The sequence below is a fragment of the Ambystoma mexicanum genome, chromosome 1q (assembly GCF_040938575.1).
Source record: "Ambystoma mexicanum isolate Mex_15411 chromosome 1q, UKY_AmexF1_1, whole genome shotgun sequence".
NCBI classification, from domain to species: Eukaryota; Metazoa; Chordata; class Amphibia; order Caudata; family Ambystomatidae; genus Ambystoma; species Ambystoma mexicanum.
This window is the reverse complement of record NC_090922.1, coordinates 576,778,361-576,804,898: the sequence shown is the minus strand read 5'-3', so window position 1 is coordinate 576,804,898 and position 26,538 is coordinate 576,778,361. Positions and strand designations below refer to the sequence as shown.

At 50.8% G+C, this 26,538-nt stretch overlaps 1 protein-coding gene across 1 annotated transcript in view; it reads left to right on the top strand.

Annotated features, from left to right (window-relative positions):
- The window catches only part of RO60 (Ro60, Y RNA binding protein), an 820,045-nt gene that overhangs the window by 501,317 nt on the left and 292,190 nt on the right, over positions 1–26,538 (top strand). The window contains exon 5 of the mRNA XM_069641073.1: positions 19,749–19,886. Coding sequence (XP_069497174.1) covers positions 19,749–19,886 — 138 coding nt within the window. The remainder of the gene's footprint in view (positions 1–19,748; positions 19,887–26,538) is intronic.

Genomic DNA, 26,538 nt, shown 5'->3' with positions numbered 1-26,538 from the left:
GCATGCGTCCCATGCAGGAATGGTTGGCAAAACAGTGGTCTCAGGCAAGTTGTCAGTGGGACGATCTAGTGGTCGTTTCACCAACACTTGTACAAAACCTTCACTGGTGGACAAGAGAAAATCTGTCCAAGGGGAAACCCTTTTACGATCCCGAGATACAGGCGGTAGTCACAACCGATGCATGCCTGAGAGGGTGGGGAGCTCACTATCTCCACCACACAGCTCAGGTTCTCTGGTCTCACTCAGTGGCCAGGAATCATATCAACCTAGTAGAGCTTCTGGCGGTATTCAGAGCGCTTCAAGCGTTTGAGCCCTACCTGCAGAATCTGTCAGTGCAGATCCGGACGGACAGCACTACAGCCATGTTCTACCTGAACAAGCAAGGGGGGACTCGTTCGCCAAATCTGTCCAAGCTTGCCCAGAAAATTTGGATATGGGCACTCAGACGGAACATCTTCCTGTCATCTCAACATGTTCCAGGGGACCTCAATTCTCTGGCGGATGCTTTGAGCAGAGACTCCCTTCCAGAGGAACAGGAATGGTGTCTACACAGAGAAATCGTAGAAGATATCTTCTCTCAGTGGGGTTCCCCCACTATAGACCTATTCGCCACATGCGAAAACAGACAATTCCCAGGATTTGCATCCAGGTTCCCCCAACCAGACTCCCAGGGGAACGCCCTGTGGATGAACTGGTCAGGGATGTTTGCGTACGCTTTTCCACCAACTCCCCTCATCAGGAAGGTGGTCAAAAAGATGAACAGAGAATCAATGACGCTCGTCCTAGTTGCTTCCATGTGGGCCAGACAACCGTGGTTCCCACACCTACGCAGACTAGCAGTGTGCAAACCCATCAGGCTCCCAGGCTAGTACAACCTACTGTCCCAGCACCAACGGCACAATGTGCATCCTCAACCCAACTCATTGAACCTGGCAGCATGGCTCCTGAGGTCATAGAGTTTGGACATCTCAATTTACCACAGAGATGTATGGACATCCTAAAAGAATCTAGGAAGCCAAACACGAGGCACTGCTACTTTGACAAATGGAAAAGATTTGTTATCTGGTGCCAAAATAAGCAAATCAACCCAGTTGATTGCACTCCTTCAACTATTGTCACATACATGTTCCACTTGCTGGATGCAGGACTGGTTTTTAACTCACTAAAGGTACACCTGGCAGCTCTGTCAGCATACACCACCTCCCATAACAAGGTGTTGTGGTGGAAGGTACCAGTAGTTAAAGCCTTCATGGAAGGAGTAAAAGAGACTTCACCCTCCTATTTCAAACCCACCACCAGGATGGGACCTTAATGTGGTGCTATCTAAGCTCATGGGCCCCCCTTTCGAGCCCATACATAAAAGCAGTCTCAAACACCTGACTAAAACGGCCTTCTTAGTAGCTATTACATAGTAGCTATTACATCTATAAGAAGGGTCAGTGAAATTCACGGTAGTGGCCATGTAGTTATGGTTAAGTTGCAGTTTCCATAGGAAGACCACTTTTTGGCCGGCTTATAACTTCGCTTCCCCTGGATGAATCCTCACTAAACATTACAAAGGAAGTATATGGGCCACTCTGAATTCTTTTGCAAAGTTTGGTGAGGATTTGTCCAGGGGGGGCAAAGTTATAGGGGGGGTCCCAAAACTTTTTTTTTTCCCATAGACATAATGGGAAAAAACTTTGCTCACGCCTACAGCCCAAACCGCTGGACGGATGTACACCAAATTTGCGGCAGGAGCGGCGCCTTGGTCCCAAAAGCGTGCTTTGCTTTATTTGGTGTAAATCCGTCCAGTAGTTTTTAACAAAATGACAAAAATGTAAGTGAAAAAAATTAGTGATATCTGTGTTCGCTTCGCGGACACACTTCCCTGTTCGCTCCGCGGACAGGACGGTGATTGGGAAAGCAGCTTGCGTGATGTCCGCGGACATCTGACGTGTTCTCTCATTGGATGCGGTGAAAGCGTGCAGTGCGTCTGGCTTCAGAGACGCCCGCCATCTTTGTTCCTCGCATGAGAGGCTTTGTATCCCGCCTGCACAGTAAGTCCCCCACCCCCGCTCATGCCCGTGTCTGTCTCCTGTTCCTCCCACCCCCCCACCCCCACTCATGCTCCGTGTCTTCCCTTTTCCTCCATCCCCCTGCTCACGCCATCGGCACACGGTGGCCAGCGGAGGGCCAAGGAGCGGGATCTGCCGCCTGCACACGAACGCCGTGTGTCTTTCTCCCTCCCGCCCACCCCCCGCTCATGTCCGTGTGTCTTTCTCCCTCCCGCCCACCCCCCCGCTCATGCCCCGCTCGTGCCCCGCTCGTCTCTCCCCTCCCACCCACCCCCCGCTCATGTCCGTGTGTCTCTCCCCTCCCGCCCACCCCCCGCTCATGTCCGTGTGTCTCTCCCCTCCCGCCCACCCCCCGCTCATGTCCTTGTGTCTCTCCCCACCCGCCGCCCACCCCCCGCTCATGTCCGTGTGTCTCTCTCCACCCGCCGCCCACCCCCGCTCATGTCCGTGTGTCTCTCCCCACCCGCCGCCCACCCCCCGCTCATGTCCGTGTGTCTCTCCCCACCCGCCGCCCACCCCCGCTCATGTCCCGTGTGTCTCTCTCTCCTTCCCCCCACCCCCCGCTCATGCCCCGTGTGTCTCTCTCCCTCCCCTCCACCCCCGCTCATGCCCCGTGTGTCTCTCTCCCCTTCTCCCCACCCCCCGGTCATGCCCCGTGTGTCTCTCCCCCTCCCGCCCACCCCCCGCTCATGCCCCGTGTGTCTCTCCCCCTCCCGCCCACCCCCCACTCATGTTCCGTGTGTCTCTCCCCCTCCCACCCACCCCCACTCATGCCCCGTGTGTCTCTCTCCCTCCCTCCCACCCCCGCTCATGCCCCGTGTGTCTCTCTCCCTCCCCCTCCACCCCCGCTCATGCCCCGTGTGTCTCTCTCCTTCCCCTCCACCCCCGCTCATGCCCCGTGTGTCTCTCTCCACTTCCCCTCACCCCCGCTCTTGCCCCGTGTGTCTTTCCCCCTCCCCCCTACCCCCGCTCTTGCCCCGTGTGTCTTTCCCCCTCCCGCCCACCCCCGCTCTTGCCCCGTGTCTCTTTCCACCTCCCGCCCACCCCCGCTCTTGCCCCGTGTCTCTTTCCCCCTCCCGCCCACCCCTGCTCTTGCCCCGTGTGTCTCTCTCCCTCCCCCCCACCACCGCTCATGCCCCGTGTGTCTCTCTCCCTCCCCCTCCACCCCCGCTCATGCCCCGTGTGTCTCTCTCCCTCCCCTCCACACCCGCTCATGCTCCGTGTGTCTCTCTCCCCTTCCCCCCACCCCCGCTCTTGCCCCGTGTCTCTCCCCCTCCCGCCCACCCCCCGCTCATGTCCCGTGTGTCTCTCCCCCTCCCGCCCACCCCCCGCTCATGTCCCGTGTGTCTCTCCCCCTCCCGCTCATGCCCTGTGTGTCTCTCTCCCTCGCCCCTCCCCCCCACCCCCCGCTCATGCCCCGTGTGTCTCTCTCCCCTTCCCCCCACCCCCCGCTCATGCCCCGTGTGTCTCTCCCCCTCACCCCCGCTCATGCCCCGTATGTCTCTCTCCCTCCTGCCCACCCCCCGCTCATGCCCCGTGTGTCTCTCTCCCTCCCGCCCACCCCGCGCTCATGCCCCGTGTGTCTCTCTCCCTCCCCCCGCTCATGCCCCGTGTCTGTCTTCTGTTCCCCCGCTCATGCCCCGTATCTGTCTCCTGTTGCCCCCCACACCCCCCGCTCATGCCCCGTGTCTGTCTCCTGTTCTCCCCACCCCCCGCTCATGCCCCGTGTCTGTGTCCTGTTCCCCCCACCCTCTGCTCATGCCCTGTGTCTATCTCCTGTTGCCCCCCACCCCCGCTCATGCCCCGTGTCTATCTCCTGTTGCCCCCCACCCCCGCTCATGCCCCGTGTCTGTCTCCTGTTCTCCCCACCCCCGCTCATGCCCCGTGTCTGTCTCCTGTTCCTCCCACCCCCCGCTCATGCCCCGTGTCTGTCTCCTGTTGCCCCCCACCCCCCACGCTCATGCCCGTGTCTGTTCTCCCCACCCCCCGCTCATGCCCTGTGTCTCTCCTGTTGCCCCCCACCCCCCGCTCATGCCCCTTGTCTCTCCTGTTGCCCCCAACCCCCCGCTCATGCCCCGTGTCTGTCTCCTGTTGCCCCCCGCTCATGCCCGTGCCTGTTGCCCCCACCCCCCGCTCATGCTCCGTGTCTGTCTCCTGTTCACCCCCACTCATGCCCCGTGTCTGTCTCCTGTTGCCCCCACCCCTGTTCATGCCCGCGTCTGTCTCCTGTTGCCCCCCACCCCCCGCTCATGCCCCATGTCTGTCTCCTGTTGCCCCCCACCCCCCGCTCATGCCCCGTGTCTGTCTCTGTCGTTCCCCCCCAACCCCCGCTCATCCCCCGTGTCTCTCTCCTCTTGCCCCCCACCCCCCGCTCATGCCCCGTGTCCGTCTCCTGTACCCCCCAACCCCCGCTCATGCCCCGTGTCTGTCTCCTGTACCCCCGTCCCCCCGCTCATGCCCCGTGTCTGTCTCCTGTTGCCCCCCCACTCATGCCCCGTGTCTGTCTCCTGTTCCCCCCACCAGCTTATGTCCCGTGTCTCTCTCCTGTTGCCCCCCACCCCCCGCTCATACCCCGTGTCTGTCTCCTGTACCCCCCACCCCCCGCTCATGCCCTGTGTCTCTCTCCTGTTGCCCCCCACCCCCTGCTCATGCCCCGTGTGTCTCCTGTACCCCCCACCCCCCGCTCATGCCCCGTGTCTCTCTCCTGTTGCCCCCCACTCCCCCGCTCATGCCCCGTGTCTGTCTTCTGTTCCCCCAACCCCCGCTCATGCCCCGTGTCTGTCTCCTGTTCCCCCCACCCCCGCTCATGCCCCGTGTCTGTCTCCTGTTGCCCCCACCCATGCCCCGTGTCTGTCTCCTGTACCCCCCCACTCCGCACTCATGCCCCGTGTCTCTCTCCTGTTGCCCCCACCCCTCCGCTCATGCCCCGTGTCTGTCTCCTGTTGCCCCCCACCCCCGCTCATGCCCCGTGTCTGTCTCCTGTTCTCCCCACCCTGGCTCATGGCGGTATCTGTCTCCTGTTCCCCCCATCCCCCGCTCATGCCCCATGTCTTTCTCCTGTTCTCCCCACCCCCCCCGCTCATGCCCCGTGTCTGTCTCCTGTTCTCCCCACCCCCGCTCATGCCCGGTATCTGTCTCCTGTTCCCCCCATCCCCCGCTCATGCCCCGTGTCTTTCTCCTGTTCTCCCCACCCCCCCGCTCATGCCCCGTGTCTGTCTCCTGTTCCTCCCACCCCCCGCTCATGCCCCGTGTCTGTCTCCTGTTGCCCCCCACTCCCCGCTCATGCCCCGTGTCTCTCTCGTGTTCCCCCCATCCCCCGCTCATGCCCCGTGTTACCCCCTACCCCCCGCTCATGCCCCCGTGTCTCCCTCGTGTTCCCCCAACCCCCACTCATGCCCTTTGTCTCTCTCCTTTCCCCCCACCCCCGCTCATGTCCCGTGGGTGCCCTGTACCCCCCCGCTCATGCCCTGTGTCTCCCTCGTGTTCCTCCCCACCCCCGCTCATACCCCGTGTCTCCCTCATGTTCCTCCCCACCCGCTGCTCATGCCCCGTGTCTCTCTTGTGTTCCCCCCACCACCGCTCATGCCCCATGTTTCCTTCCTTTCCCCCCCACCCCCTGCTCATGCCCCGTTTGTACCCTGTTCCCTCTCACCACCCGCTCAGGCCCATGTGTCTCCCCTGTTCCCCCCAACCCCCGCTCATGCCCTGTTGTGTTCTTTATACACCCCGCCTTCCCTTTCCATGGTGGCCATCTTGGTAAATGATTTTCCTTCCTACACCGTGTAGGAAGGAAAATCTTTTTGTTTTTTTTACCACCCGCCGTTCCCACTTTGAGGACATGAGATGTTAGTGGTCTTCATCTATTGAAAAGGATGTTATGGTGACGTTGCACTAATAAAAACCTTTAAAATTTAGTAAAAAAAAATGTTACAGGGACGTTATGGTTAAGTTGCACTAATAAAAACCTATGAAATTCAATGAAAAAACGTTGTTAAAGGGACGTTATGGTTAAGTTGCGCTACTAAAAACCTATGAAATTCATTGAAAAAACTTTGTTAAAGGGACGTTATGGTTAAGTTGCGCTACTAAAAACCTATGAAATTCAGTGAAAAAACTTTGTCAAAGGGACGTTATGGTTCCAAGTAAAACCGAAAAACCCTTGAAATTCGCCACTTATGGTAAGCTAAGCAACCATAACTCGCGCCACCACCGTGCACTGCTAAGACTAACACCCAGGACATCAAAGATGACATCACAAATTGGGAGGTATGTATTGTGAATACTTATGCACCAAACCACAACGCCACAGTGTTCTTCAAGTCATTGTATGCTAGATTGGCACCTTAGAGAGATGGGAAACTGATATGGACTTTAATTGTACTTTAGATCCTGTAGTGGACCGGTCAGATAATAAGCATAAGAGATCATCACCGTCAGCTAAGGTGTTGATTGCTTTATTGCAACGTTTCCAGTTGTTAGATCTATGGAGGGAGATTCACAAGGAGATCAGGGATTATTCTCATTATTCATCCCCACATCGAGTGAATACAAGAACTGATTATGTGTTTGTCAGCGGAGACCATGTGAATAGATTCACAGGAGTGGAATACTTAGCAAGAGTCCTATCGGATCACTCCCCACTTATGGCGAACTGGCAGGTGTTTGCTCCGAGGCCACCCATTCCTACGTGGAGGTTATTGAGCGAATCGCTACAAGACAAATTATTTGCCGAACACATTAGGAAAAAGACGGAGGAATATATTGCAATAAATGTGGGAGTGTCCAGAAAGTAGGTATTGTGTGGGAAGCGTATAAGGTTGTTATTAGGGGGTAGAAGATAGCTGAGTCTGGGGCAGTGCAAAGAGTAATTACTAATGAACTACAAGCGGCGGAAGAGAAACTAGCGGAGTTGGAGAGGGAGGCCAAATCAGATAAGGACCATGTGGAGGAGTCGGATAGGCTAGGGAAACTCAATTATGCGAAATTCTTGGAAAGGAGTCACGCAGAAGGTGACAAGCTGGGGAGGATGTTAGCCTGGTTATATAAGAATAGAGACGTCAGATCCCCCATATGCTCCATTCAAACGGGAAAGCAGGAAGTAAATACACAAGCCAGCTTTAATGGGGTGTTCGTGGAGTACTATTCAATGCTTTATGCGGATCCCCAGGAGCGAGAAGACAGGGACCTGTAGGACACCCTGGATCTCATCTCCCTGCCAAGACTGGATGCAAAACAAGTTGAGATATTGGAGGCACCTATTACCCCGGAAAAGGTTGCTGCCACCGTTAGAGCAGCCCCGGGTACAGACGTGCTCCTTGGTGAATTTTATAAATCATACGAAGGGGCGTTAGCATTGCTATTGGCTAAGGTATACAACAAAGCATACGCTGACAAGATGCTGCCAGAGAGCATGAGGGAGGCCCTGATAATTCCGCTGTTGAAACCGAACAAAAATAGCAAAAACTGCGGTTCCTACACCACGTGATGTATAGCTCAAAGAAAGATACAACAGAATGTGCAGTGGCGTCCTTGGACGCTACTAAAGCATTCGACTCAGTTCATTGGGACTGGTTGTACGCCACTATGACGAGGATGGGAATCGCGCCGCAGTATATGAGATGGGTACGATTGGTGTACACTGTGCCAGTGGCCATGCTCCGTATGGGGAGTACATACTCAGATAAATAGCAATTATACAAAGGTACAAGACAGGGCTGTCCACTTCTCCAATGCTGTATATCATAGCAGTGGAACCAACAGCGGCATACTTGAGGAAAGAGTATGGGGACGAAGGGATAGATGTAGATGGGGTCAAGCATGTAGTGTCTATGTATGCAGACAACATGCTACTGTATCTTAGGGATCCAGAGACGCATCTACCCTATATCCTAGAAGTGTTGGACAATTTTGGTTTATGGACAGGAATTAAAATAAACAAGGGCAAGTCATGCCTATTTCCTCTGGCAGCAATGGACCACGTGGCAGAGGAAATACTAACTGTTCTGCCCCTACCTTGGAGCAAGAACTCCTTCAGGTACCTGGGAGTAAACATATATCACGACCTCAAGAGGGAACATGAATCTAATACTGTGATAGCCAGGAGCGGGTTAGTGAAATCCATGGAGTTCTGGAGCAGGCTCCCTCTCTGTGATGGGTAGGGCCGCGCTGCTGAAAAAGGCGGCCCTACCACGACTAATGCATTGTTTTGCGAATGTCCCTTACAATATTCCAAGACGGTTCTTTCAGGACCTGGAGAAGATTTGTAGAGGCTTCCTGTGGCAGAATGTGAGAAATAGAGTAGCCCTGGTTATATTAAAGAGACTTTATGGTTTAGGGGGCTTGAGGATCCCCAATTTTGAGATATACTTTTTGGCAAGCCAGCTGCAGTACGTGATGCTATGGATGGCTGATGATTCCATTACAGAAACGGCACTACTGCAGCCGGCATTTAAAAATAGGTATTTGCAAGATCTACTTTGGATCTCTGCTAAGGAATTGGGACAATGCTCTTATCTAGTGGAGTTGGGCGTTTTGATTTGGAAACGTGCCTGCAGGGGCATGGGATTACACGACCCACTGTCACCACAGGCTCCTATTCCAGCTATATTGGAGGGTGTGCCAGGAGGAAAGGCGATGGTGAAAACAAGATCGGAGGGGTGCGGTATTGTCACGTTGTGAGACTTGCGCAATGAAGGGGGTATGATGACATTCGGGGAGTTACAGGAAGCTACGGGAATACATCAAGGCCAGTTCCTGTTGCATAATACAATATTGGGTATAGTTAAGAGAAGGTGGTCGAAGTGCACAGAGGAGACCATAGAGAGCGAGGAAATAGAGATGTTACTTATGGTTGCAGAGGGTGGACACACCATCTCAAGGATATATGAGGTTCTGTTTGGTGGGGCCTCAAAAGGGAACTTGAAGTGTGAGAAGTGGGAAGGAGAACTGGGCAGGCCAGTGGAGGAGGGTGAATGAAAGGGAATTATGCAGTACCATAAGAAGGTCTCTAGGAATGCAAGACTACAATTGATACAGTTCTATGTTACACAAAGAGCCTTTCTTACGTCGGCCGTCATTGCCACATTTAAAGGGGCAGGTATACAAGGTTGTCCCAGATGTAGAGAAGTGAACGTCGGACTTATACACATGTTCTGAGGATGCCCAGTTGTGCGGGGGTTCTAGAACAAAGTAGCAGACATGGCGACCTGGGGAGTGGTGGAACTGGACATCCGGACTCCTGAGGCTTGCATGCTGGGGAGATTCAAGAGAAGTGACAAAGATAAACCAATGAACAAATTAAAGGACTTGATGTACATCACGGCTAAACGTAGCATAGCTATGCAGTGGAAGGACTCCAGAGAACCACATATACATAGATGATGGAGGGATTTAGAGAGGTTGGTAGAAGCAGAAACGGGAGTGTGGGAGAAGGCATCGGCACACCAAGATACAGACTCTGAGATGGGTATACAACTATGGATTGTGCTCACTGTGACCTTATTTTCATTTAATAATGGACAGGACGTTTTGCTGGACTTGAGCGAGGAGGTGCAGCAGTGTGTTTAAACGATATCTGAATGCATGGCACATGCGAATTGGGGATTGCCTGATGTGGGGGAGTAGGTTAGCGGAGGCATGTTAATGCTATGTTGTTTGCGCCCTATGTAGGCGCGTGAGACACATGTAGTTGGTTTGAAAATGTTAATAAAAATATATATAAAAAAAGAAAATGTATGTTGTGATGAATCTGATGATGTCATCACTCATTTCCCTTGGATAGCCTCTCCACATGTGGCCAGGGGACAACAGCTGCTACGTGATCTGACCTTGGGGGTAGCTATTTGAGGGAGGGTCACATGGGGGAAGGCGACCCTCAGGGGGATGACACAACATTATTGTAGAAAGTCACCCCCATTTCCATTTTAGGGAAACTTCGTCCATTCCTCATGCCCTGATGGCATATTGTAACACTCTTCCTCAACGACTTGCAAGATCTACTTCAAGTATTCCCCAACATCACACAAGGAACCGCATGGTAACAAGTGAGAGACATGAGCGACGTATGAAAATGAGGTAAGAGGCCCCCTACAAACCTATTTCCAAAAGCCAGGCTCAACAAACTATCGATGACTGTGACAGTACGGATACCTACTATACAATAGGCTGAAACCCACAGCCTCTCAAGCCTAGCCCCCCTGCACCGACACAAACCTAAGGGTTGTGCCCCCCGTTTATTCATCAACCAGCAGCAACCAACAAAATGGGGGGAGCATGGTTACGGAGTGGGGCGGTTACTCGGCTCCGGCAAGCCCGGCCACTCTACACTGCCCTACCCCGGAACTGGGACTACTATCTTGTCTCAAATTAGGACAAGAATTATGAATGTTAGTCCCTACTCTCTAAGGTCCTACTATTGTGTGCAACATCCTGCGTCGCATCTAGATGTGACAGTAAACACTAGTAGGTGCTGCCCATGGTCATAATTGTGAATATTAGTGTGTGCCTCACTCGGATGGAGTTGGGATTACTGGTAGGTGCCGTGCTTAAACGGAGTTGTGAATGCTGGTATGTGTCGCGCTTTGACGTAACAGTGAATATTGTTGTGTCACACGTGGGCAGAATTGTGAACATGAGCCAGCATCGCACCCACGCCGTAGGACTCCCAACTCGAGATGTAGCCTCCATCTCTTGCAATTATATGAGTTAAGTCGTGTGCTCAGGTTGCTCTGTTGGCATGCGGGCCTCTCTCCCACTGTGCAGGACTCTTAAATCTAGCTCTGCTTGGACGGGTACTCACTTTGCACTGTTGGGTGTAGGCTCTAGCTCCGTTCGGTCTTGTACTCATATCAGGCTGAATCCTTCATAAATAAGACATTAAAAACAGCAATTAACACCCTACTTCCCTCCGTTCCTGCTTCTTACCTCCGTTGGCTCCTCTGTCAGCGATTTCATCGAGAATCGGATCTCCCTTCGACTGTTTCTGGGACAGCCCCTTGGTGAGGCCCCCTCCTGTTCCGTCGCCAGCGAGACTCTCTTCTTCGTGAGCGCCTCCTGCCTCCTGTGCTCCGTGGGCTGCAGATAGAGCCCTCAAGACCAGCTCAACTGCCCTCTGCGGGCCTCATCTGGCTCCTCTTGTTCTCCGCGGGCTGTGGACCGAGCCCTCAAGACCAGCTCCACAGCCCTCTACAGGCCTCATCCGGCTCCTCCTTTTCTCTGCGGGCTGCGGGCCGAGCCCTCAAGGCCAACTTCACGGCCCTCTGTCGGCCCTCTCCACGGCCCTCAAGGCCAGCTCCACGGCCCTCTGCAGGCCTCATCCGGCTCCTCCTTTTCTCCGCGGGCTGCGGGCCGAGCCCTCAAGGCCAGCTCCACGGCCCTCTGCGGGCCCTCTCCACGGCCCTCAAGGCCAGCTCCACAGCCCTCTGCAGGCCTCATCTGGCTCCCCCCGCTGCTCCTCCCACTTGCTCCCACTGCGGCCCCCCCTCCGCTCGGCGGCAGCTGCCCAAGAGCCTGCATCCTGGACCCAGTGTCTCTGTTTATAGCCCTACCCACACGGGGTTGAAGCGGCTGCCGGGAATTGCGGTCTCACCCGCCTGCCTCAACAGCCTCGAGCTTCTTACATCACCTTACCTGCTGGAACGGGTGTTTTGCGGACGGCTTCTCCGCTTTAGCTCCAGTCTTCCACCACGGCGCCGGATCCATCTGCGTCGGCGGATCCTGGGTCCTCCATCTGTAGCGGTATGTGCTGCTGCCTGGTGTCTCCTTTCTGGCTTGGAGCCCCCTTCCACCAACCAGCAGGGGTCCTACGCTCCTAATCCGGAGCCTCCAGTGCTGCCTACCTGCAGTGTCCTCTGGCTTAGTTCCGCCTCCCCCCCCCACCACTGCCTACTGACTGCGCCTCCATTCTGGTGTCGCCCGCCTGCCCGAGCTGCCTCGAACCTCCATTCCGCCTACAACAATGGGTGTCTGCTGACAGCACCTCCGCTAAGGTTCCTACTATCATCCACGGCGGCGGGTCCATCCACGGCGGCAGGTCGCGGTTCCTCCATCTCACCACTCAGCCTGCTACCTGTGTCTCCTTTCTGGCTCAGAACCCCCATCTACCTACCCACAGGGGTAATACGCTCCTAGTCCGGATCCTGCAGCTGCAGTGGCGCTTGCCTGCAGTGTCCCCTGGCTTGCCTTGGACCCCCAAGTGTCTTCCATCTGCGCTCCCCATTCCGGCTCCTGACTTCCATCCACAGAGCTGGGTCCTGGGACCTCCATCTGTAACGGAAGGTGCTTGCCATCTGGTGCCTTCATTCTGTCCAGGGGTCGCCATCTGCTTTTCCCGCAGGTAACCTGAGCTCCAGGTCCTGAGCTTCCTACTGCAGCAAAGTTTCACCTCTGTGTCTTCTGACCTGCCTCTGCCGCCTGTGACCCCCATCCTGTTGTGTGAGACACTACTTCCCGCACCCTCAGCCAGGAGTGTCTGTTGAGGACCCACCTTACAGCGGCAGGAGCCGTTTTATTTTACACTTGATACGGCCCGCCTCCTCTATTGACCACGGCTGTACTGTTATCCTCCCACCTCCTGGCTGGGCCCCACGCCTGCTTCCTGGATCTATCTGCTTTGCTGCTGAGAATCCCTCCTAACAGCGGCAGAAGCTGCTACACTCGTGGCATTTCCGAGTTGCATTTGAATTTGCATTTGATTTGCGCTGCACTTAGACTTGCATTTTGGATTGAATTTTGGATTTGCATTTGATTTGTGCTGCACTTAGATCCCTGCACTTCCCCATCCATCTGGCTGCCTGACTTCCTCCTCTGGCACCTCCTTTGCGCTTCAGGCACCACCATTATCTACTGTCCCTACTTGCAATTTCTACACAGGTCTCAGTCCTCGCCATCTCTAGTCTCTACAGCCACGGCCCTTCCCTTCTTGTCCTATCTCTGAGCCCTCTGATATGCGATCTTCCAAAACTCCTTTCCACCACCCTCTCTTCCCTCTCCCTCCCCTCTCTCCCTCCTACTATCTTCTCCTCTCCCTCTTACTCTCCTTTTTCCTCCCAATGCCCAGTCCTCTCTCTCCGCTATCCTCCCCCTCACTCCTCCTATCACACTTCTACCTTCTCTCATCGCCCTAATCTTCTTTACCCCCCTACCACCAACCATTCCGCCCTCGTGAACATGGCACTCTGGAACGCTAGATCTATCTGCAACAAAACCACAGCAGTTCTTGAGTTATTCTTTCGCCTCAACCTTCATTTCCTCTGCCTGACTGAAACCTGGATTCCCCCCCATAACACCTCTGTCCCCGCTTCACTAACCACCTCCTCCTCCTCCTCCTCCTCCTTCTTTCACATCCCTCGCGCTACTGGCCGTGGAGGAGGCTTTGGCCTCCTCTACCACCCTAAGTACATCTCCTCCTCCTCCTCACCATCTCTCCCTTCTTTCCCTTCCTTCGAATTCCTTTACAAATCTTTCTCCTCTCCCCACCCTATTTCCTTCCTGATCATCTATCGTTCCCCTGGCCCTCTCTCTTCCTTCTATAAAGACCTTGATCACCTCCTCTCGCTTACCTTTCCCTCCCCAACCCCTCTATCAGTGCTTGGTGACTTTAATCTTCATCTTCCTTCTCCCCCGCAATCCTCTCCCCTCCTCTCCATCCTAGACTCCTACCTCCTTTCCCCCCTTCCTTCCTCCCCCACTCACTCCTCAGGCTCCACCCTTGACCTCATCTTCAATTCTTCCTACCCCTCTTCCCCAGTCTCTTCTCTTCCTGTCTATCTCTCCGATCACGTCCTACTCTCTTTCTCCCTTTCTCCTCTCCCACACTCCTCTGCTGCTAATCCCTCCCCTCCAATCTACTCACGGCGTGATTTACGTAACTTCGACCCTACTCTCTTTATTGACACTTGCTCTTCTTCTCTTCCAACTCTCCAAGACTTCTCTTTACTATCCGCGACTGATGCTCTATCCTCCCTTTCCTCCTCTAGCTCCTCCGCCCTTGCTCAACTTTACCCCCTTTCTCTCTTCCGTCCAACTCAGAAACCCTCTCAACCTTGGCTTACTCCTCATCTCCTCTCTATGCGCCGCCTTCTCCGACGTCTGGAGAGACTCTGGGCCTCATTACGACCCTGGCGGTAAGGGGTTTACGCCATCGTTAGCTGCGCCGACCCCTTACCGCCAATTACGAGGTCCCTTAGCGCCATGGAGGTCTTAACACCCGCTTTCAGCGGGTGTTAAAATCCATGGCGCTAAGGGACCATGGAGTTAATTACGCCACCGTAATTTACGGTGGCGTAATTAACGCCTTCCCCACTCCCATTATGCCCTATGGGGCAAAAATGGGAATGGGAATGGGGAAGGGTAAATGGGGATTGGGGACTTACCGCCCCGCCAAGGTCGGAATGGGGCGGTAAGTCCGCCAACCACCATGGCGTAAACGTAGTTTACGCCATGGTGGTAAAGTCACGGCCCAGGCGGTAACTTACCGCCTGGGTCGTAATGAGGCCATCTGGCTCAAAACTCCCTCACTCTCCAACCAAACATCTTACTTCTCTTACCACTCACTCTACAACTCTTGTCTTACCTCAGCTAAATCCTCCTACTACTCTAACCTACCCCAATCTCAAGCCACCCACCCTCGCCGCATCTTCCAAACTCTTTCTCGACTTCTCTCTCCTCCCACTCCTGATCCCTCCTCCAATTCCAAGCTCTCTCCTTCTGACTTCGCTAACTTCTTCTCCTCCAAAATTCTCACCCTCTGGCAACAAATCAACACCCCCTCTGACTTCCCCTCTCCCTCTCTCCCCTCCCCTCCCTCATCCTCCATGTCCATCTTTTCACCCGTCTCCCCGTCCGATGTCTCCGCCCTTCTATCCAAAACCCACCCCACGTCCGCCCCAACTGACCCTCTCCCTTCCCTCCTTATCCCTAAGATCTACCCTCTTCTTATCCCCTACCTTACCTCCTTCTTCAACATCTGCCTCTCCTCAGCAACCTTTCCTGCCGCGTTCAAGCATGCTACGATTATTCCTATTCTGAAGAAACCTTCTGCTGATCCACTTCTCACCTCGAACTTCAGACCTATCTCTCTTCTCCCATTCCTCTCTAAGCTTCTTGAGCGTCTTACCTATTCTCAGCTCTCATCCTTTGTCACTACTTTCTCTCTCCTTCCGCCCTCCCAATCTGGCTTCCGTCCGAAACATTCCACTGAAACTGCTCTCACCTCTATCCTTAACTCCCTCCTCTCTGCTCGCCATGCCAAGCAATCCTCCATCCTTATTCTCCTCGATCTCTCTGCAGCCTTTGACACTGTCGATCATCCCCTCCTTCTCCACACTCTTTCCTCTTTCGGGTTCAAATGCTCTGTTCTCAACTGGTTATCCTCTTACCTCTCTTCCTGCTCCTTTACTTTATCCTGGGGCGGCCGGACCTCTCCTACCCATCCTCTTGATTACGGAGTACCCCAAGGTTCAGTGCTTGGTCCTTTTCTCTTCTCTCTTTACACCTCACTCATTGCACCTGTTATCTCCTCGTTTGGCATCTCCCACCACTTCTATGCCGACGACACTCAACTCTTCCTCTCTTTCTCCTCCTTCTCAACTGACCTTCACCAAAAACTCTCTTCCTGCCTTACTGCCATTAAGAACTGGATGTCCTCCCGCTTTCTCTCTCTTAACACTGACAAAACCAAAGTCCTATTCTTTCCCTCCAACTCTCTTCCCCCTCCCTTTCCTCCCCCGTTCATTCACTTTCCTCCCTCTAATCTCCCTATCTCTCTCCAAGCTCGTAATTTAGGCGTCCTCTTTGACTCCTCTCTCTCTTTCTCCCAACACATTTCCCTCACTTCTCGCACCTGTCGCTATCACCTCTTCAATATTCGCAAAATCCGTCCCACCCTCACGTTCCACGCTACCAAACTCTTAATCTCCTCCCTCATCTTCTCCCGCCTCTTATATTGCTCTTCCCTACTCTTTGGACTACCTACATCTCATCTTGCCCCCTTAAATCCATCTACCACTCTGCTGTTCGTACCCTTTGTCTCCTTACCTCCCGTGACTCCATCTCCACCTCGCTATCCTGCCTTGGCTGGCTACCATTCCACGCTCAACTTAAATTTCACTTTCTATGCCTTGTCCTCAAATCCCTCCATGGTCTTGCTCCCCCTTACCTCTCCTCCCTTCTCACTTTCTACTCCCTCTCCCGTTCCCTTCGATCCGCTGACCATTTCCTTTTCACTGTTCCTCCTTCCCCCTGTGCCTCCTCCTGTTTCCGCTCCTTCCAACTCCTAGCACCTCTGCACTGGAACTCCCTTCCTCTCGCAATCCGCTCCACCCCTACCTTCTCCTCTTTTCGCACTTCCCTTAAATCTCTCCTCCTCCATTCTCCTCCTTGAAACCCCCTCCCCCATCTCCATCCCCTCCCTCCTCACTCTTGTCCCTTGACTATCTCTCCCCCCTCTCCTACCTCCCCTCACACTCCCTTCCCTTTCCCTCCTCCAACTAACCACTACTCCCCCCCTTAGCCCCTCAGTTAATTGCTCTTTTCACTGTTTTGTTGAATGGTTCATAGTGTAATTTTGCTTCTACCGTTATATTGTTTATGTTTTATTTGCTAAATTGTTCCACTGTACAGCGCCTTGGTGTAAGGCGCTTTATAAATCAATAAATACAAATACAAAATACAAATACTTATATTTGCACTGTTAGGTTTAGGTTTCCAGCGTGCTTAGTCCTGCACACAAATAGCAGTGTCAGGGGTAAGGTCTGGCTCTGTCTAGTCGTGTACTCTGATTTGCGTTGTCAACTAGTCGTGGGCACCAGCTCTGTTTAGTCCTGTACTCTGGTCACATTGACAGGTTCAGCCCTTCCTCCCATTGTGCAGGACTCTCAGTTGTGGGTGTGTCTACTCCTTCACCCAAACTGCATTGTCAGGCGTAGACCCTCTCCCACTGTGCAGGACGCTCGGATTTGGCTGTGCCTACTCTCTTAACCAAGCTGCACGTTTATGGTTGTGGGCCTCCCTCCAACAGTACAGGATTTCCAGGTCCTGCTGTGGATTCTCAGGGCATGGTACTCAAACTGAATCGTTGGGAGTGGGCCTCTCACACACCATGCAGACTCTCAATTCTAACTGTCCTTTGCCTGTATCCAAATTTGCACTGTTGGGTGTAGGCCTCTCCCCCACTATACAGGACACTCAAATGCCAGCTGTAGCCGCCATCTCGGCTTAATATATGCAGATACCTTCTACATTATGAAAGCCAGGCCCCCCTGGTATAGACCTGGACATACATTTCCTCAGCTGAGCAACATCGCAGCCTACGGTACGTATATCTCACACCACTAGCGTGGATACGGGCCGCAGGCACGGCCAAGCATCCATGCAGGATAGAACACGTCTATGGCTAAGCACATCCGGTCTAGTGAACACACAGCCGTCCAGACTGAAACATCTGACGTACCTCAACACCTCTGCCACTAGCATACAGCGACCACCAACCAAAAGGAACTTGGTATAGGTGGCCTCCCATAGACTCTCTCAACAATAGCAAGCTATCTCTAACCCTCACCAGCACCCACCCATGTGTCTGACCTCTCTTGGGCTGCTTAGTCACGCCTTGCCAGCCACCCAAGTCCAACAACGGCAACATACACACACGCATCACCTAAAGTAAACCCCCCTGGTACTTTCCAACCACATCGACTACGGTCACCAAGGACGTTCAACCGAGGAAAAAGCACATTGAGGCCACACAAGTGGGGAAAGAGCGCTATATAAATATACAATACAATACAATAGTTCTCTCTATCTTGGTCTTCTCTTCCACCCTCGCTCACACTAACTGTTATCATTCAACACCCTTACAATAAAACTCACCATGCAGCCATTTACTTCCTCCTCCCTTTTAAAATGTGCGTTGAAGTTTTGAGTGGAGTAAAAGTTTATGAATGTTACTTTGCATTGCTCCTACTCTCAAATATGCAGTGAAGCTAAAATCGTAATCCCCCAATTCCTTCCTGACGTCCCTTCTTATCAAGGTTCCTGGAAGTGGAAGATCCTCTTGTTTTCCAGAGGAATTCCCCTCTGGGTTGTCATTGTCTGCAGAATAAGCTCCCTATCTGCTGCATCTCTCAGTATTACAGGAATGGGTGCATAGCCTCTTGGTACTTCTTGGTTGACAACCTTGCTCTAGCAACTTGTGCCATGGCAGACCAGAACTGAAGGTTGTTTTTAATGGACCATGATGTGGGTGGTTGTCCTTTTGTGTTTGTGCTTGGGTGTACATGTGTGTGCGTGTATGTTTGTGCATGCATGCATGTGTGTGTTTGGGCCCGCCGGCTTTGCACTTCATCACATAGCTAGATTGAGGAAAGTGGTGTACATGGGAAGTAATGAAACCTATCAGGGAAAGGACAAGATAGAGTTGGTAACTTTGTGGGACTGAATGAATGTGTTTTCAAGACCGACATCTTTTCCTTCCTGGCAGTCGGTGCTAAGTACAGAGTTTGGGTCTGTTGCCTTTTCCAGGCCACCATTTAGGGTCATTGCCCTTTCTCTCAATAAAGATGGAAGAGGATCACATATATCGTTTCATATATCATGTCCTTTGTGACCTGAGAATGTAATTGTGAAAATAATGTACGATTGTTTCTTGCTGTTTGTGTATTTGTCCTGGGCTGCAAATACATCGCTTATTTTATTGAAACACTTTCATTGTTGGTACATTGTGTAATTTCCACAGTTTTTAATTACTGCCTCAAAAGCTAGGCTCTTCAAGATCTGAAAGGCGGGTTCTCGACCAACAAGGACCGCTAACTCTGGGTTCATGCATCACAATGAGTTCTAAACATTCTCCCTTTCATGGGGCGTATTTGTGGACAAGAAAGTGTGCATATATCCAAGGAAATCTCCTCATACAGTCCTTCACACACAAAGGTTTGCTTTGATTATAGCTTTTTCCAACTTCACCTTCTGAATTGTAAGTGTGGGAGCTAGTGACATTGGTCTACTTGCTATAATTTTTGGAGCTATCCATTTAAAGTCAACACAATACAGCGCTATCCCTAAAAGTCACATCTGAGTCTCTAGGTAGCAGTGGCATGTTCCCTTCAACTTCTGACCTTGTCATGGCCAATATTGAAGAATTCACCATTCATAATAGTTTCCTCTTAAAAAAAAGCTTTTTTTCAGCATCCTAGAAGCAGACATTACTTGCGGGATGCGGGTTCACCTTCGTCACAGGATTTTTCCCTTTTGGTATTGAACAGTGATTTTGTTGGTGTTGAGATCTGCTGTGTGTTGGCTCGGGAAATTACAGGAACATCTCTGCTTTGTTCCTGCTGACCCGTCTGTTTATGCACCACATCCGATGTCCACCTTGCACTTCTGGCTTATCCGCAGACTTCCACTGCCTACTCTTTACTTTGCCTTTGCAATAACACATGGATGGTTTGGTTTTTGAAGTGGCTATACAATGTTGTACTATACACATTTTCATGGTCTATCTTCTAACACTGGTCATTTTCTGCCAAGAATATGAACTTATAGTTCATGTCATACTAGAGAACCATTTTAACAGGCAAGTGTATTTAACTCCGATCCAAGGAGGGCGATGATTATTAAAAATGGCGTCCAATAGAAAGATTGTAATGCATATTTCTTACATATGCCCAATTGAAAATGTTCTTGTTTCTTCTCTTGCAGGCTCGGATTCATCCATTCCACATTCTGGTTGCCTTAGAAACATACAAAAGGGGGCATTGGAACCGCGGAAAACTTCACTGGCCTCCAAACCATGACATAATGCGAGCTCTTGACCAGGCGTTTTACAAAGCGTTTAAGGTATTTAGCAAGTAATTGATTATGGCATCACTTCTCATGAGTAATTATACCGAAAAACCACTTTCCGTCCCCTTAACCGAAGCCTCATTCACTTTGCTTCCCTGCCTGCCCACCACTTTTCCCAATAGTGAATATGAAAAACGTGGTTCCGCAGGCCTCCGTATCCTCCCTTTAGTACCATATGTATTGACACAAAGTTACTTGTCCTGACTGTTCTCTTAGTGGGCCACTTGGCCGAATCTTCGCTCCTGGATAATGTACCTCTCTCACCAACCCTGACCACACACTGAGTGTCAGCAGTTGTAAATATAATGCACAACAGTCACCCGGTGTAATGCATTTTATTTCATGTATACATAGAGAGCATGTTTGTGTCTTTTAGACAATAAACAGAGCAGGAGTGGAACAGCCTGAAGTCTCTGTTTTTTCAAGTGGCTTTAATGGCTGGACTTCCCCTTGAAGTTTACTCATCAGTGGCAGCTTCAAATACAGCACAATAAAAGTGGACCATAACCTCTACCGAGACCATTTCTTTGATGCTGTTGATCTCTCCTGGACCGTGATCAATTGATTCTTTTGATTCTTCTTTTTCCTCCAACACATTTTATTTTCCTTCCTGTAAAATGAGATACTACATTCTGCTGCCACTGCGTACCACTCTCTGTATTGTAGAGCACTAAGCTGCTTTCTAGGGAGGTTACTGCTAAGTAAAATCTAGCATGACATGGGAAAAACTGTTACTAATAACCATTTTGAAATCAAGGTTCCAGACCTTTTTTTGTTCTCCCAGATTGACCACTCCATTCCCTTACTTTCTGTTGCCAAAACACTCTTCTTTATACACACTATATTCTTTTTTTTCCCAATACGTTTTTATTAGCAAATTTTCATAACAAACTAGAAGAACAAGAAAAACAACACCTTAACCCCGAAACACCCCCCTCCCCACCACCGAACTCCCGCCCTCTCAACCACCCCTAACCCCTCCCAGATACACACTATATTCTTGACTATTCCTGTTATGGCTGAGGCTTAGCAGTTACAAAATGTACATTCTGGAATTTGCCATTGGGTAACAACTACGGAGACCCCTGGGAAAATAAGCCACCAAACTTCCACGATTGTACAAGCACACTCTGTAGGCAATTGTGTATCCAACATTACATTGCGTACTAGCTTACAATTTTCTGAATCAGCCTTGGAAAAAGAACCCAATTATCACACTTCTTTTTTTGTTTTGTTACCAAAATATTTTTATTTTGATTTTTGCAAACATTTTCAGTTACAGCATACATATTCCACCTCATAAATGGGCAAAAATAGCAACTGAAAGCCGCCCCACCTTCCTCCCTCCCAACACACAGAAGATGCTTGCTTCTATACACCACAGCAGAACAGACAAGTATTTAAGAAATAAAACAATACAACCAAGTATGCAAAATTAGCCCAGTGTGACCCATCTCTAAGTAAAAGGCCTGTGACCGTACTTTGGGTAGCTCCCTGCTTAAGGCGTTGGGATCTCTAACTTATCCAGTTCCACAGTGCCTCCCCTCCTCCCGTCTCAGCCCATTTCCCACTTGCTCACCAATGGACCCCACTCCTTCTGGAACGCACCAACGTGCTCATTCACAATAGCTGTAAGCTTCTCCATCGTATAGAGGTCTCTCTATTTCTGTTCCCGGACCACCCTGACTGGCACACCCAGGGTCTTCCAATTTTGCGCCAACGCAAACCTACGCGTTCTAAACATTGCTTCCCATAATCTTGGGAGCCATGCATCATTCCATTCCAGCAGAGAGACCCCCAATAGGTTCTGGAGGGGGTCTGGGTATAGAGAGACCCTGCTACCTCCTTCCTCCAACTCGGAACCTCTAACTGAAAGGTCTGGGTCACTGGGCAGTCCCACCACATATGAAACCATGTGGCCCTCTGGCTACAAGCCTGTGAACAGAGCAGGGAGGAGCCCTGAAACATTTTGGGGATCCTAACTGGGTCTCTATGCCATCCATGCTGGACCTTGAAATTGTATTCTATGGTGGAGGTAAACAAATTCCCATGAAAGGCAATCTTGCATATCTTGGACCATATCTCCTCTGGGATTTCCGTCCCAACCCTTTCTACCTACCGTTGCTTGAAATCCTATCCATTTGCCACCACTGCAGTGATCATAGCCCTATATAAACACGAGAGGATTCCCCACGCTGGCCCTCCACAGAAGCCAAGACCCCCTCGAACTGCTTCAAGTCCCTGTCCCTATCCAGTTTACCCACCCACTTTCCGACAGTGGGAAATCCCTCACCGTGAGATATTCAAAGATAGACACTGGTTCCTTTCCCGCCATATCAGCGAAGGCGTCATATCCTATGAAGGTCCCCTCCGATAACAGCTGGCCTACCCTCTCTAACCCCCTGTCCGACCAAATCTGAGAGTGACGCAAGCCCAGCTTGGCCAGATCTAGTGGGGGCTCCCATATCAATGTCAACGGCCAAGAGGAGAAGTGAAGATTGTACTTGGATTCCTTCCATATGGACCAGAGAACCCCCAAAGTAGGGTGTGACCGCAACCTTTGAGGGATCGCCCCCATCAGAGACAACAGATAATCCCTAATCTTTTTGGGGTGTGCCGCTACATCCTTGAGGAAAGTCCAGTAGCTACCTAGGTCTTCTCTGCGTGCTCCACCAGCACCCGCAGCTGTGGAGGTCAGGCTAAGCAAATCCCCCCAATCCCTGGGTAAGTTTAGCGTTGAATGTTTAATTCTGGGAACCATGTTCTGCCATACAAATCAGGCCTGCAAGGTCTTCAAATCTCAAAAGTATGGCTCCTGGTCCACCGTGGGTAGGCTCGAAAAGAGATGGACCAATCGGGGAAGAACATTCATTTTAACAGAGATCAGCCTTCCATACCACAAGAGCACCTGAGGATCCCACCTTGCTAAATCCTTCTTCAGAGATGCGAGCATTGGGGTAAAGTTAGATGAAAACAAGGCAGTAAGATCCCTAGGGTGCTGAATTCCCAGGTATATAAGCCCCACCTTCTCAACGCTCATCCCCTTAAATTGGACCCTGTCCTCTAGACCAGCGCCCTTGTGCCGGATTGCCATGATGCAGATTTATGTACATTAATCTTAAAACCCGAAAACTGCCCTAAGGACAAGATCTGGGACATATGCTCAGGGAGAGATGAGTTTATGTCTGCTACATATGCTAAGATATCATCAGCAAATAGGGACAACTTAAAGGACGTTGCTCTACATTTGATACCCTTAAATTTTGACTTGGCGCGGATTGCAATTGCTATTGGCTCCAGGAAAATGCACAAAAAAGAAGGGGTGAAAGAGGGCTACCCTGCGTCGTTCCTCTGGCCAACAGAAAAGAGGCAGACAGTATCCCATTAACTAATACTCAGGCCGTCGGAGAGCCATAAAGTGCTGCAATTCATTGCTGCATGTTCGGCCCCAGTCTGAGGACCTGAAACATATAGGGCCATTTGACACAGTCAAATGTCTTTTCCGAGTCCATGCCCTCCTAACACAAAGAAAGGAGGGAATCATCCCTTAAGCAGTGACGGAGAGGGACTAAGAACTATACTAAAACAATGGGGTCCATACTGCTATAAATACAATTAACAGTTGGTTCAAATAACAAGTTATTTATAATGGGTGTACCACAAGGGTATCACTCAAATGGGTTGTAAGCTGTGGCAGACTCTGAAAACAATCAGGGTAGTCTCATGTTTGAAAAACAGTAAAAATATTTATTTGACAAAAAAGGATTATTTTATGTAAAATGTAGATAAACAACTGAAAATAATGCAATGTGATAAACATGTAAATACATAGTTAAGAGGTTGATAGTTGAAAACACAAAAACACAAATTAGGTTTTTCTTCGAAGTTTTAAACAGAATAAACAAAAGAAAACACGGAAAGAAACTGGACAAAAGACTGCCAATGCTGAATGGTGGACCCAGCTGAAAGTTAGCTGTGGTGCTAGCTGTGAAGGGCAGACAACTTCTTGCCTTCAGAGGGAGCGACAAGTGCTGTCTCTGGCCAACAAAGCACCTGGCTATCTCCAAAGATGTCAATTTTCATTTACTGTTTATGTCATTAATTTCTGACACGCACACGTAGGCAGACCTGTCAACAAATCGTACGACATAGAACAATTCTAATCCTGACAATTTTTTTAAAATAACCTGTGCAGTGGCTAAACATAAGCCATAAATAGGAATGTTGGCTTAGGTTTAGGTCACCATTCAGCATTGGCAGTCTTTTGTCCAGTTTCTTTCCGTGTTTTCTTTTGTTTATTCTGTTTAAAACTTCGAAGAAAAACCTAATTTGTGTTTTTGTGTTTTCAACAATCAACCTCTTAACTATGCATTTACATGTTTATCACATTGCATTATTTTCAGTTGTTTATCTACTTTTTACATAAAATAATCCTTTTTTGTCAAATAAATATTTTTACTGTTTTTCAAACATGAGACTACCCTGATTGTTTTCAGAGTCTGCTACAGCCTACAACCCATTTGAGTGATAACCTTGTGGTACACCCATTATAAATAACTTGTTATTTGAACTAACTGTTAATTGTATTTATATCAGCATGGACCCCATTGCTTTAGTATACTTTCATGACCTCCACCTGTGCCACATGCATCATCTATGGTCTTCCTAATGTTGTCAGATCCCTGGTGCCGCAGAATAAAACCTACCTGGTCCTCGTGGATCAGTGTTGGAAGGGACCCCTCCAGCCTCCGTCCTAGGAGTTATGCTAGTATCTTCAAATCTGTATAAGAAGCGATACAAGCCTACATGAAGAACACTCCCCGGATCACTTCCTGCATTATGGATAACCACGTGATAGAGCTCAACATAGAATCCTGAAGTATTTCACCCTCTAGTACTTCATTAAAAACCTTGGCCAAATGGGGGGCCAGGATAGATGGCTACATCTTGTAGAATTTCAAGGAAAAACCGTCATCACCCGGGGTGGTACCAGGTTTCATTCCCTTAATCGTGAGAGCCACCTTCTCTGGGGTAATCGGGCCGGCCATACTGTCAACCGCGAGGTCGGACAATCCTGGCATTGGTAGAGAGCCGAGGAATCCAGAGATGTGAGCGCCATCCCCATGAAACTCTGACTTATATAAGGTCTTGTAAAATTGTCGCAACGCCTCCCCTTTTTGCCCCTGGGTCGAAAAGTTCCCCCCATCTGGGCTTTTGATTCTGTTGACCAATTTAGAATTCTGCACCTCTCATAACCGCTATGCCAGAATACAATTCGCCCTATCCCCCTTCTCATGATATTTCTGCTTCAGGAATTTCAACTTATTTTACGTATCCTGAAACAGAAAATCCCTCAGCAGTGCTTTATAGCGGTGCAGTTGTGCCGCCCGTTGTAGGTTTTGCCCTCCCATCCTAATACCCCTGGGCTGAGGTTCTCAATCTTTGCTCACAGTTCCCCCTCCTCACTAAGCCTTTCTTGCTTCATCGGTGCGCCACGGCCAATTAGCACTCCTCTGATCGTGGCCTTGAACCCTTCCCACACAAACTGGGCCCTGGACTCACCCCCATAGTTAAACTTGAAATATTCCTTAGTGTGCCTCCGAAGTGTCTGAGCGATCTCTTTGTCCGTAAGCAACAGGTCATTGCACATCCACCTCCCCAGGGGCCTGCTTTCCCAACCCTCCCCCAATACCACCCAAACTAAATCATGATCTGACCATGGAACCGGGGGCACGGTTACCGAGTTGACAAACCCCTTCAAGGCACAGTCCACCAGGACAATGTCACTCCTAGAGTAAGAATCTTGGACTCGAGAATAATAAAGGGGGATCCCCATCTGATTCCAACATTAGGGCTTCTGTTACCCCCAGGTCTGTGTTTATGTTATGAAACTTCCTGGATTGGGAACACTCAGCCCGAGACACCACCTCCCCTCTTGGTCTCTTCCTATCTCTTTGTAGGTCCAGGACCATATTAAAATCACCCCCAAGTAACAGTTGGCTCCCGATAAACAATTTCAATTTCTCCTTGAGCTCATCCCAGAACTGGATCTGTCACTCGTTGGGCCCGTTGGGCCCATACACCGACACAACCGTGATTGGGCTGCCCCTCAGCCGACCCCTGATAGCAATGCACCTCCCCTCAGGGTCCTGCAATGTTTTGTTAACTGTCAGCCAAAGTGTGGACGCCACAACTATCACCACCCCTCTCTTCTTAACCAGTGCCGAGGCCTGGTATACCGCCCCAATAAATCTGGACTTCAGCCCTGGAGGGGTGCCCCTTACCCTCTGAGAGACCCCACCACCAGATCAAGATTCACATCAGCATAGAAACAGATTACAATATAATCCCCATATTGCTCACAATCAGGCAACTGCACTGACACCAAATTAACCCTGCCTGCTGCACAGGTCGAAGCTCGAGCTTCCCACACCCCATTATTACAATCCATAAAACAACCTTCCATCTCCTTACAAACTAGTTCCCCCTCCCCCAACTTGAAACAACCACCGTCCGCCATCCCAGGCATCCAGTCCAGCCAAGTTACCATCACTGGCCTAGGACCGAACCACCAGGAAAAAGCCGGAACCACTGGGTTATACTCCTCGAGTTTAAACACTGAAGAGCCCTCACCATCCCCATCACC